Consider the following 14,268-nt stretch of genomic DNA (forward strand, 5'->3'; position numbering starts at 1 on the left):
AAAATTAGATTCCCCTAATGGGTAAGCATAAAATTGCTCAGCTACAAATGTGAATACTAAAATGAACTATGCACAAATAATGAGCTTGGAGTGCTTTAAAAATATTCACTATTGGGAAATAATGGAACCAATTTTGAAATTATTCGCAAATAATAGAGACAAACATAATATGCTTAATTTTCACTGTTATTAAAAATATATATGTGTTTTGTATTTACAAAACTCACTGGGTTTTCTTTACACCAGAATTAGTTTGTATTTTGCCATATAAATTTAAAATCCTGCTCATGGCATCTCCTCAGTGACTTTGAAGAGATTCTCAGAAAGCTCTATGGTAAGAATCCTCATCTTGACTCACTGACTGTAGGACAGAGCCTTATTCCTTTCCATTTTTTCCTTTGGAATAAGATTCCCATACACTTGCAATTTTGACCACCCTTGGCTATCTACAACAATTGTTTGCAACAATTGTGGAAATTTAACATCAGAGGTTTAGGTTCAGGTGCATTTAAGTGCATTTGGAAAGAAGAAAAAAAAAAAAAAAGCACTGAGTATCAGCCAGCTTGCTAAGTCACAGTTTAAACAACAGAGAGAACAGGCCTCATGGTGCAATAGCTAACAAAATTGTACTATATGATCTAGATCAATCATCTGATGTTTTCTGAGCAATGTAAAGATCCATAGAATATTACATCTGTAATAAAAGACAATAAAAAAAACTTTTACCTGTGTAATGTTCAGGTATCAGCATCTCACTGCATATTCTTTTAACTCATAAAAAGATCATTAAGTTGATAATACCACTGTTCAAATATCAAAAGAACACTGTATCTGACTCATTTACGACAGAATTCCTCAGACTGACTTCCTGTTGCTGATCAGAAGCATGACTCCTGTCTATCTCTGGCTCTGTCATCTGTCCTCCAAGACCCTGAGAGGGCTTCATAGCTACAATGACCACACATACACACTCATTCTCATTCCCACAGAGATTTCCCTGAAATAATTCAGCTTTGAACTGTGTTTGGTGGTCAAGAAGCATCCAGGCACAGCACTGGGTCCATGCGGTCTTTGTGGTCCATGGTCTAGTTAACAAGGGTGGTGATCAGTCTGGTTGGAACTGATGATGTCACAGATCCTTTTCACCAGTTTTTACAAAAGGGCAAGGACATGGGACAGTTTGCTTCAGTACTCTAAAAGAAAGACTCATATAGGATTCTGTCTAACAGCAAAAGACATTACAAATATAAACAACGACAAGCCAATTAATTCCCAAACCAGTTTTTATGTTTATGAGTTACCATGACTCTTTCCCTCATGGGAGAGAATGTGTTTGTAAATAGATCAGCTAACACAAAAACAAGGGCTTCAAACTTGGTTTCTGGGTGTTAGGGACCCAAGACAAGAGGTGAGTAAACACTCAAACTAGAAAGTGAATGCATGGGAGGAGATAGCAAGAGGGATGTATTTCCACTCAGAGAGGAGAGCACCAATACACTTCAGATATGTGTGAGAGACAAAGACAAACAGAAGGAGTGACTCTTCATGGGGAGTCACCAGGCTGTGATGAGGCTGCAGCACAAAGACTGGGTGGGTAGCAAGCACCACTGCAGGCCAGACACAGAGGTCTGGGGAAGGAAAGGCAAGAATAAAGAGGAAGCATCCGTCTGGGGAAGGAAAGGCAAGAATAAAGAGGAACCATCCTCTTCAGTGTCCTCCTTTGTGTTGGTGTCCTTGTGTCCTTTAAGCTAAAGTACAATGGCAGGAGGAACATAAGGTCCTCTGGATCACAGAGAGGCCTTCTGATGTCTCCACACACGTGGGTCTCCCATGCAGGCTAAAGCCATAAATATGTTTGGTTTCTTCTGGGACTGTGAAGTCCAAAAGCTTCTAAATAAATCATGACATGCAATGGATTTTTTTTGCAGTAGACTTCTGCTAGAATATCAGTTTATTGCAGTGCTTTAGATGGAGGGTTTAGATTTGCCCATGTTCTGCCACAGGCATCCAGGATAGTATCTCAGGATTCTTTTTTGAAGATATAGAGTCCTTAATGTTACTTAATGATGTGGGATTGTATTCTGTCCAAGAAATAGGGGTTCAACTTGGTTTTGTTTTTCAGTAAAATTATTTAAGATCAAGATTAGTAACAATAACTTTCAGTTGAGATAGTGTATTCTGAGATCATCAACAAAGATTCTTAGTAAAAATACCATTTCACATCATTTTTAAGAATCAGGGCACCAACCTTTTCAGTCAGTACTCCTTTTCCTAAGTTCATGGTAGTAAGTTTTCTAAGGATCAAGTGAGACTCAGTGATGTTGCTCATCTAAGTGTAACACAGAAAAATGACACAGTGTATATTCATTTTAAAGGATATTACTTTTACAACTCTGATGCTGTTGGTCCAAATGTCTCATCAGATTTACAGTTTCAAAAATTCAGCTGGTGATTGGCTACATTGCAGTTAATTATTTTCTTGCATGAAGGAAACCCTCATTTTGCTTTAACTATGGCACTGATATGCAATGTATTCATTAATTTTGGACTCAGCCGTGTTCTATTGAGCAGGCATTTTAGTGTTTTTAATCAGCCAAAATGCAGAAATAATACTTACCTTCTAGTCTAAGCGAATACAAATTGGGCATGCACATGACTTTGCTTGTTTATTTCCCAAAAGCAATTGGAAATTTGGCAGTACCATTATACTTTCCTGCTTGAACTACATATTTTCCCTGCTACGCTATTAACTACTCTATAGATAAAGATATACATTTGCTCTAAGATGAGCTGTAAAGGTTTATAACATGTAAATGGGATCACAGATATTATTTCTCACTATACTCACGATATAGAATTTAACACACATTTTCTAAAACTATATTCTAACCAGACAGGACAGCATTTAGGCAATAGCCATATCCATGCAGTGCACATACTGCATATTGTATTCATTTACTCACTTTCAGTTAAAGTATTTCCTATGCTTCTGTGTGGAAATAATATGCCATCAATGTAAAAAATGCTAAAATCTTTCTGAAAATTTGCCTTTTCTTAGAAAAAGTATTTACATTAAAATTGAATTATGCTATGAAGCCAAAGAATATATTTTTGAAGACTCCAGCATTGCCAATTTGAACAGATAAAATTTTAGTATCCTCCAAATATTACTTCTATTTGTTTCTTTTTACTTCTGAGACCAAATCTCTCACCACCTTACATTTAATATTTTTCTTCATTTTTCTGTCAATGTCAGTAAAAACTGGAAGGAACTTTGTAGGACTTGTCAGAGGAACTTAGATGCATGAAAGAGAGAAGGACTTCAACAATGTGTTATTTTATTCTGCATTAGAAATAAAAAATAATGTACACCAGCATTTAAGATACAGTGACAGGGAGGGAAAAAATTATTTTGAACACAGATTCTTACATTAAGACTTTATATGGCAGCTTTTTAAAGGCTTCTAAATCATACAGGAGTGACAGGAGTAAGGTGTCTTAATGCATCCAATGTATTTACAAAATTATAGAGTTTGGTAAAAGCCTTAATATGGGACCAGATATGTCAAAAAAAGTCTTTTTGAAAATTTCCCTTTTAGCATTAAAAAATCCTAGCAGGATGTGAAAATAAAGATAAGAGCAACCAGAGTTATTACGGTTGTACTGAGAAATATATATCAGCCCACACACAGAGAGAGTACTAGAAGGCAAAATTAATCCCCTTAATTCTGAACACAGCCTGCAAAACCTCCAAGAGTCTTTGTGCATAGAATGACTAATGCTAAACAGAAAGGTTTTCTAAACTCTTTGAAACAGCAGAATCACTGAATTAAAAATGTAGATGCTTTTGCTTTCACATATTTAAAAAAATTGGGGTTTTGGCATAAAATATTTTATATACAGTCTTTTTTTAAAAACAAAACTTTCAGAGCTTGTTTATAAAGTACACCAAAAGCATTGTTTCTCTGAATTCACATTATATATGAGAAAATGAAGCAAAAATGAAATCTGTCATTCAGCAAAAGCATGAGAGTTTTCAGAAATTTCATCTATAACAGACTCCAAAAGCTCAGGTGTATTCCTGTTCCATATATCAGTAAAAAAGGATCAGTGAAATAATTTCAGTGAGAGTGATCAAATGAATATAATCTTCACTTAAAACCACGGCAGATCCACTCATTTGCCTATACCCTTAAGGAATTCTTCATGTCACAATTAAAAGGTTACATAATTTTGATAATTATGGATAGAGACAAATAAAGCCACTTAATCAAAACAAACCAGATCTGATTTAAAATCTTGGATATTCCTTCAAGATCTGTTGTTCCTGCTGCCAAAGGAATTACATCTTAATATCCTAAAATGACTCTTTTTTGCATACCTTGCTGGTATTAGTATGAAAAGTGCATTCTCTTATAAAAGATGGTACTGTAATCTGACGATTTCAAGAAGATGTTATAGTTGTTTTTTAAAACATTTATGCACATTTGTGGTTCAGCATATATGTATACCAGAGACACTCTGGCAGTAAAAGTAAGATTTTTCAAAGGACTCAAATGATGGCTCATTACATTTCCACTGAATTTCAAAGAAAGTTTCTATTTATTTCAGTAGGAGTGGGACTAGCTCAATGCTTTAGAAAATAATACCTAGGTTTAATACATCCATGTTTTAAATGCTCACTTACTTAGGATACTGCTCAACTTGGAACTTTTCCCTTTAGGTCATCTATTGAAAAAATTATCTTATCTATTTGTAATTTTTAATTTTTAATGCTCATGGCATTATAGCAGCTAACTGCAAAAATGATTTGCTTAGTAGAGTACTGATTGGACAGACTGTGTTTCCAGAAACTTTCAGCATCACTGAGATAAAGCATTTAACCAGCATTCAAATATTAGGATTACATGTACACGTGGGATGAAGTGAATTTTACTCCACAGGGAATTGTGTTCCTGTAGGAAGACTGAGGTGAACCTGTAGGTTCAGCTATTTCTTGGCAAGACAGATAATGCAGTGGTGGATACCAACTCTTGGCCGTGGCATTCTCTCCGTGATATGAGCCTATGGCTAAAGTAAATCTGACAGAAGAAAAGACTTGCTACCCTCTTTGCTGAACAGACAGACAATGGCTTAAATTTGCTGTAGGAAAAAGCAGTGAGCAAAATGGACGCAGAAGGACAAAATCTAAGAGCAGAAACTAAGAAATGGTTATCTTCTAGCACAGATAATTCAAATTGTGTTTAGCCTTCACTTATGTCAGAAAGAGATTGTACTTCCTCATCTCTGTGTCTGAGGAATACCTTCATTGTTTTACAGCAACTCATTTTTCCATAAAGAAAAGCAAGAATCAACAGTGATTTCATGTTAGGAGTTTCCTACATGTTTTCCTACATGTCCCAAGCATATTTTCATAAACCTGAGGCAGATTCTAAGTGGTAATCACAGTAATCAAGCTGACACTGCTTGTTTTAGTAGAACCAGTTGACCACTACTAGCTTACTTCATAAAAGACAACGACTTCATTCTGATGCAGTTTGTTATTACATAATAATAAACACTTGTCTTCTCTGGTGATTTGTAAATTCTGGAATTTCACAGTTGAAGAGGGAATTAATCAGAAATATCATCAAGAGACATTCCTGAGTACACAGTTCAGTTGTGAATCAGTGACACTTTCACTGGGATTTTCTTCTTCTGCCTGATTCTTATAAATCGTGGGTGGGGAATGATAGGGAACACCAAAATTAAAACCATAAAATCCAGCATCAAAATTCAAAGGTTATATTACTCTATAAATTTTAAGTTCTGTGACAGTAAATTCTTCACAGCAAATTCTTGACAGATTTAAAAGAATCATAGAATGATTTGAGTTGGAAGGGTTCCAAAATGGGCACACCCACCATAGGCAGGCACACTTTCCAGAACACCAGGCTCATCAGAACCCCGTCCAACCTGCCTTGGACTCCTTCAGGGATGGGGCATACACAGCATCTCTGGGCAACCTGTTCAGTGTCTCACCACCTTCCTGTACAGAACTTTTTCCTAACATGTAATCTAAACCTGCACTCTTTCAATTTAAAGCCATTCTCACTTGTTCTATCGCTATGTGCTCTTGAAAAAGTCCCTCTCCACCCCTCTTGTGGTTTCTTCCTTATTCAAGTCTATAAGATCCTCTGGAAAATAATAACAAGCCTAGATTCCCACGACATCATTTGTATCTAAATATTTGGATTTAGAAATAAATATATGCTATCTAAAATTATTAGATTTCTTCATTTAATATAAATAAATGTAATTTTAAGAGTATGTAGTATTTTCAGAAATAATGGTCAACATTTTATATTAATCATGTCAAAAATACTGAATATAGAAACAAGTTTGAGTTCAATAGCCTTGAAAATTGGTACATCCTCTCACTGTTTTAAAAGTTCTAATAAATGCATTGTTTGATTTTCATCTGTTATGTGAATTGCTGAATTATTAATAATTATTGAAAATGTATTTACTATTAATCTGTATGGTTCTCAGAACTTTTCTTTGTGTTAGAGAACGGTGAGTTTTTTGCATCAGTGTGGAAATGAATTAGAATCTAACACCATTTCTAAAGGTGACCAGTTAAATTGTAATTGTAATTGTAATAAGCTTTCTGTGCATAATGAAAACAATCTAAAACTTAATTGTGTAATTAAACTGAGTGCTTCTTGTAACAAACTGGAGAGTATCTTGTAATGACACTATAAATCTCACCTAATCTAAATGCTATTTAATATCTCGCCTGAATATAAGGAGAATATTTCCTTTGCTTAAATGTTTGTCTCAGAAATTAGTTCTGAAATAAGCAAATGGTGGCATTTCCACGCTTAAAGGGACTCCTACATATAACTCTGTCTCATATATGCTTTGCAATCATCACAGAATAAAAAAAAAAAACAAAACCCAAAAAACTTAGCCAACTGTATTTAATATTTTTGCATTTCAATACAGTATTTGCAGCTCACAAGGCTTACACTGTGATCAACCAATCATTATTTATTCAAACTCTCAGGTCACCATGAAGAATTAATAAAATCATAATTGTCCAATAATGGATCATAGAAATGACAATTGCTACCTATCAAGATTACCTAATTTCTGCTAGGTTGTCTTTATTTAAGTAGACCTCTTTTGGCTCAGTCTCCGAGGGTGGTTTAGTCTACAATTTCTGCAGCACCACTTAATTCCCAAAGATGCCCAGAAACAATGAGTGTGTTTGTTTTGATGTCAGCATTACTGAGAAACCAAAGTTCTGAGTATCTCAGGAGTCAGGTTGTTGGAAGACTTAAGTAAGCTGTGATAGGTAAGTGGGAATATAACTAATCTCTGACCAAGTTCCAGTGGGGATACAGTCTCTAAAATCTATTCTGATCACATCTAACTTGAGCTGTAGTAAGATCAATTAAAAATGTCACTAGAGAATGACTAGAAAGCACATTTTGTATAATGTTGCAGGAAGTAGGCACAGGAACTGAACTTATTGTAGGCCATCTTGATATGAATATCACAAACTCTTCTGTTTTCTCTAAATCCAAAATCTTCAATTGAACTTGTACCTTTCATGCTAAAAAATTAGTTTCAGATGGGGCTAATACCACACTTCCATGCAGCTTGGCTCCCATACACTGGGAATGCAAAGACTCCATAACCCTGACCAGCACACATCACTATTTATATTGGTGACTTGTTGAACACTCAGCGTTAAGCAAATATGAAGGCATGTTGATAAAATATGCATGAAGTTCAGTTTACAAAAAAAAACATTTAGAAGCCATTTGAGCTTCAATGTAAGGGATTTTCTCCATCTGGCTCCTAATTTTGAAATCATGAAGAATTTGTAGTTATCTTCAGTGGACAAAGAATAAATGCCTAACTAAATTAATTTTGGCTCTTTCTTGAGCTGCTCAAGATATGGGAGCTATTTATCCATTAATTTTGTGAAAATGTGAAGTCTTAAAATATCAGTGCAATTTTGTGCAGTTCTTTCTTTTGGATCTTTCATCATTATGTGGTTTTACATACCATAGAAGCAACTATGTGATTTAAAATATAAACACTGCTTTTCATGCTATGAATCAGTTATTGTTTGTGACTGGTTAGTAAGTTGCATGTTTACATACAGTCACTATTACACTGTTATTTTATACAATATATTCAACTGAATGCTTTTAAAGGGAAATTATGACAAAAACCCCTGATTTTCTTGAAAGGTTGTTGAGGTCAATTGGAAAGAACTTATTCACTTCTCTATGTCTTAAATTAATTGTAGTGAACCCTTTAAGAAGATTTTTAACAAAGATATGCATCTAAAGTTAAGTAACAGTCTAGAACAAACAGCAAGCAGGTGCAGTAATGAGGAAATTGCACAGATTATTTCCTGAGCTGAGAAGGAACGATGAGAAGGAAGCATTACATGGACAAGTTTTATAAAGGAAACTTTAAACTCATAAATCTTTACTAGAAAACCAAGGGGTGAAAATCAACACCTGTCAACAGTATTCTGAAAGGATTTGTACAATGAACAATACATTTTTCATGGAAAGAAACTTAATTTTCTCAGATGAAAATATTATGAATACAGTAGAAATTTATTCAAACTGATGAACTAGCAAAATCTATGACAAGGTATTATAAAGAAATTAAAAAGATGGATAGAAGAGAGGATGCCAAAGATAACCAGGATCAGATAATTAATGAAAAATAGTCCATCAAGCAAAAAGGCAAAGACATATAAAGCTGAGGAAAGGTTATTGAGTTAACCATTTCTTCAAAATAGATATGTGATTTTATGGTTGATTGGTTGGTTTTAATCATCAATAACATGATTGCAGATTCCTTATGCACTTTGTACTGATCAGCTTGAAGAAGACACAGTGTATAGGGGGAAATGTTGAAGTAGAATAGGAAGATGGTGAATTAAGCATTGTGTAAGCTATGTCACTCTCATGTCTGTCACCATTTACAAGCATGGAAGACTCAAGTTCACAGGAAAACAGTAACTAGCTGGAATAACTAATATGCAAAAGCAATTAATAGTTGCTTACAAAACAAAACAAAATTATCAATTGCACTTATCTATTATATAATATTTTAGGAATTTTCATCATGGTGTTTTAGTAGCACAATATTTGTAGAAAGAAAATTAAAAGTCTAATGTGGGAATCCTATAAAAAAGAAGCACTAGGTCTGCATGCACAATTATTCCCAATAATTATTTTTGCTTTATCTGGGAACAGATATAATCTGTCTGAGAGCAATTCTGAGTCACAACAATTCTTAGTCATATATGCAGCACCAAGAATCTTACCATAGAGAATGGTTTGGTGTTGACTTCTCAGAAAATAAAAACGTATTAAAAATGCATAGAAAAACATAAACATCCACAGAATATGGGATTTATGTTAACTGGTTTTAAAAGAGGGAAAACACAGGAAAAATGCATTATAAATTTATGTTCATTATGAAATGATTTTGGATTTCTAATTGTGTTAACTGAAATAACTTGCAACATTCATTAATCTTCATTTGTTTGCTTTGCTTGCTTTGTTTACTTTGATTTTATTTGTCATGTATATTCTTCACATGAGGACCCTGTATCATCCCAGGAATATGAATTTTACTGCTAACATTTCCCTATACATTCATATCCCTGACTTAAAAAAAATAAACAATAATTTTATTTCAAGGGTTTATTTATCTGAATCATGTCACTGAATCATGGAACAAAACGGAAAGAAGTTAACTAGAAGTACTTACCTTTAAGCATAGAAAATAATGAGGCAGCAAAAGTTCTTGATTATTCTGGTATAATTGAATGGGATCCAGGCTATTTCTAATTCTTGGAGTAACTCATATTAAACAAGTATTTTGTCCAAGCAACACAAATGGTGTCAATACTGTAGGTTATTCAGCTGTATGAGGATTGGAAAGAACTTGCAGCATCTTCATCACAGCTGGAAGTAGGAAGGGGAAACTTTCTTTTGTGTTAGAATTGCTAGTGAGGAGAGTATGCAACCATGTCTTATCACTATATACCTACTGCAGGTACTTTAGAAACACTGTGGTAGATGATTTGCCCACTGCATGGGTTTTTTCAGTCTCCTGATACTTCTTTCATTTGTAAAGTAGATTCCTCTCCAGCCATCAAACAAAGCTTCCATGTACAAGGTTTCAAGATGACAAAACTGTTGGTCCAATTTTTCTACAGCTGGCAGTAAAATATATTTCTGTCACTTTTTCCTCTGTCCACTATTCCAATACTCTCCTCCATCCTCCTACTCAAGAGAACTGATCCAAATCATCCCTTTGAGATGTTTCTGCATTAATTTAATAATCATATCCAAGACTGATGAGTCAAAATAATTACCTTTGGAAAAAACTAGTCTGAAGTAAAAGAACATACTGATTTAGAAATTTAAAAAGAGACATCATTGAAAAAAAATGTGGAATAATATCCTGTGCTACTGACAAGACCAACCTGAAGGGTCAAAGAATTAGTAAGAGCTCTGAAAAATGTGCTAGGCTCTTATTTTAGAAGATTTTCTGCACCATAAAAATCTTGGAAAAAAGCAAAAGAAAAATTACCTAATCTTAGCATCCTCTATTCATCTTGCACTGTTTAGGATGTTCCAGGTGATACAAGCATTCATGCTGGGATTTGCAGGAGATGATTTAACTTCAAGATATGACTGAGAGGATTTCATTGCCTATCTTCCACCATTGCAATGCTGACTTTTATTACCAGCCTCATGGAAATACTTTTTAACAACTCTTTTTCTCTCTTTCAATTGCCTTTCTGCCTCGCTTCTCCTGCATTTTTATTGCCGCCATCTATCCAAGTTATGCCATCAGCAACTACAATAGTTTTTCTAGGAAAAAAACCCATGTATTTCTAGCACATGGATTCAACATCTCTTTGTTTGTTATCATTGTCTGCAAATAGATTATTTTCACCAGGGTCACTTAATTTCAGAGCTTCTCGATAAAATTTTTGTAAACAATTGTAGCTTGAAATAGGGGTTTGAGATAGCCTAAAGGGGAGTAATATTGTGAGGGGTGTTTCTTCCTGCTTTATTGCATTCTTTCTATCACCTACTGCTGCTGCCATTTTCAAAAGAAATGTAAAAAAATCACACAACATGGGCAGATAAAATTCAAAAGGACCATTGCACTTTAGAATTTCTCTTCATAGACTGTGTAAGGACAGAATCTTCTCAGAAATACCGCTCTTATTATAGAAACACCAAATACAAAGGGTATGTACAGGAAAAGGTTAACAAAAACTCATAGGCAAGATCCTACTTGCCTAACTACACTCAACATCAAACAGGAGCAAGCTCCATTTAAATAAGAGTGACTGAAATGGCACAATGCAATCCAACAGCTGCCATGAATCTTGCCCAATCATTTATGAATAAAAAATAATTTCCAAAATTCTCTAAAATAAAGAACTTTTACAGACTGACACACCAGTGAAAAGCTTGAATTTTCTGAACACTGGAATGCCTGTTCTTTTTCTATGACTTGAAATATTCTATGTAATATTAAATTGTACCTCATTCATGCTGCTCTTGACATCATTCTGAAAAGAAAGGCACTCACGACAGAATTTATGGTTTGAATGGAGAAAGAAAATAGTGCAGTAAAAAGACTTTTCACTGCTGGAGACTGACCACAGTAATATGAACTCTACTGACATAGCAGTTTGCAGTAAATTTGGATGTATCCAGCTATGTGAGAGAAAATGAAGACATAGGAAAACACATATGGAGACTTGAACACTGTAATCAAGATTTTATTTGAATTACTTTCCTGGAGGTTTCAGATAGGTTAAACCACAGCTGCAGAAAATTTCACACAAAAGTCTTTTGTGTGAAATGAGTTTAGATGACTGATTCAAATTACAAAAGATCATTCCACAAGCAAAGAATCATTCCTTAATTTTAAGGATGTAATGGAAAAGCAAGTTTTTAGATTTAACAATAAATATTCAGAAATTTAATCAGATAAAGAGCCAGCTAATCTGCATGCTTGTTATACTTAATTTCAATTATATGTTATTCGGTTTTATATGGATAATATATACGAGGATCAATTTTTTCCTGAAGAACTGCATTCCTTCTCAGGAGTTCAGTATTAACAAGTGTTACAAAATCTTTTTGTTCCTTCATCAGTCTAAAGAGACAAATAGAAGTGTTCAAAGTAAGTACCTTGAAGGAACCCAGAAACTTGTTTAGAATCTCAGAGATTTGGAAATTTAGACGAGCTGATTAACCACCTGCGATAGGACTCCTTCTCCTTGCAAGTTGTGTTAATACAATGCCGTGACCCACTGTTCTCAGAGTTTCAAATGTCTTTAGGAGGCTCACAGGGCACTGGGCACCTGAGCATACCAAATCAAGTTTGCATTTGTGTTAAAATGTGCAAATATATTTTTAATTGGAGAAGGTCTATAGTCTCAATGAATATACTCCAATAACATTCGCCCAGTTCACTTGAGAGTATGGATCTAGATTTATTAGCCAGCATAAAGTGACAATCTGCTGTTTAACTTTGAGAATTCAAGACTATTACACACTTCTTTTCACTTTTATACTGTCTTCAAACTCTCCCAATGTTAACAAGGACAATCCCAATTCCAATTAACAATATAAGAGCAAAATATTTCTTTGAATACAGAAGCAATATATCAAACATCATATTTACCTTATGTGAGAAGAAAATTAGCTTTCTGGAAGAAAACGTTCAAGTTGGACTAAATAAACTCCTGAGAGTTTTCCAGTGGTAAACGATACTAATTTCCAGTTTTTAATAATCAAGGTGAATTTACAAATTCTTACTTTCAATTTTCAATCTGTCATAACATGCCCATTGACTGGTATTATGCAGTCATTGACAGAAAAATATTGATGTGATGATGAAGCTTTCAGAAGTCTTCAGTGTATTAAATGTACTGAGATACTTACTCATGGAGGATATCAATTGAATGAAATTCTTAAACATACAAATCAAAATTTTTTACTATTATATTTATTTTACAGATTAAATGATTTAAATTGTTCACTACTTACCCCTGTTCTTTGAACTTCCAAGAAAATTGCTCTTTGGAATGATTTCTCCCACACTGCCAATTCACTGCCCAGCTCTACATTGAAATAGTGGCTCTTGCCATGTCCAACCATTACACTGAAACAATACGGCCTCTGGTCTTCAAGATCAAAGTCCTGGTGAATACCTAAGTACAAGTTTGCTTGTAGCCAGCAATCATCAGCAAGCCAGAGCTGAAAGATATTTTTCAGTATGTGATTCTTCATCTGGCAAAACCAAACAATTGAAGCAACACTGTCTTCTGTAAGTGATGGGTACTTGGGTATACTATGCCATTATGTCAACAATTATGTTGAAGAAATGTTCTAGGAGTTAAATAGTTATGTCAAAGACAGCTTCTCTCTTTGTTTCTTATTTGCTTTATTCCCTATATTTTAATCCAAACTACTACTGCAGTTCCAAAATACTGTCAAAATGACCTAAGCAATACATATGTAATTTAAAGGGAGCTTGTACAACTATATTGTTTACAGTGAAAAAAGAAGGAAATCCCTGAATGTTTCAATATATTCCAGGAGCTGTGTACCAGCTCTACAGGAGATGATAATTACTCCATTCTGCTTGGGTTCCAATATGCTAAACCCAAGGAATGCAGTAATTTACCAAGCACCCCAGGGCTAATTCTGGAAATGACAACATGAGCATGTCCTGCAATAGCTGTCAATGCTGTTCTGTAACTACAAGGAGACTGAAAAAAGATCCTGCCATGACCTTCAAGGTAAAGAAGAGAACCTTTACATTAACTTTTCATAATAAAAATATACCTGTAATACAATGTTTTGTAGATGTAAACAAATTAATACAAGAAACTTCCCTAATATTTCAAGACTTCATTGATTAACATAAATATAGAGGAAAACTAAATTTAAAAGCTACAACTTATACATTCTAAGTACTTTCACAGCTTGAATTTCCAAATTACACATTTTATTTTTATGTTTTTCAGATAGAACCCTTCCCTATCCCCATTTCTCTGTGATATCATGAAGCAGAAAAGACTGAAACCCCAAAATAATCAGCAATGATTCATGGGGTATCTTGGGAGCATCACATATTGCCACCAGGGTACAAAGCACTGTGTTGTCAAAATTGGCCCTGCTACTACCTGAGGAGAGAACAGACTTG

The 14,268-nt window shown here is 34.4% G+C and overlaps 1 protein-coding gene across 1 annotated transcript in view; it reads right to left on the reverse strand.

Annotated features, from left to right (window-relative positions):
• The window catches only part of SNTG2 (syntrophin gamma 2), a gene marked incomplete at both ends in the record, with an annotated part of 222,831 nt that overhangs the window by 13,659 nt on the left and 194,904 nt on the right, over window positions 1-14,268 (reverse strand). The window contains one exon of the mRNA XM_084202591.1: window positions 13,107-13,316. Within this exon, the coding sequence (XP_084058717.1) occupies window positions 13,107-13,316 (210 nt within the window). The remainder of the gene's footprint in view (window positions 1-13,106; window positions 13,317-14,268) is intronic.

The sequence above is a fragment of the Fringilla coelebs genome (assembly GCF_963513975.1).
Source record: "Fringilla coelebs genome assembly, chromosome: 3".
Lineage (NCBI taxonomy): Eukaryota > Metazoa > Chordata > Aves > Passeriformes > Fringillidae > Fringilla > Fringilla coelebs.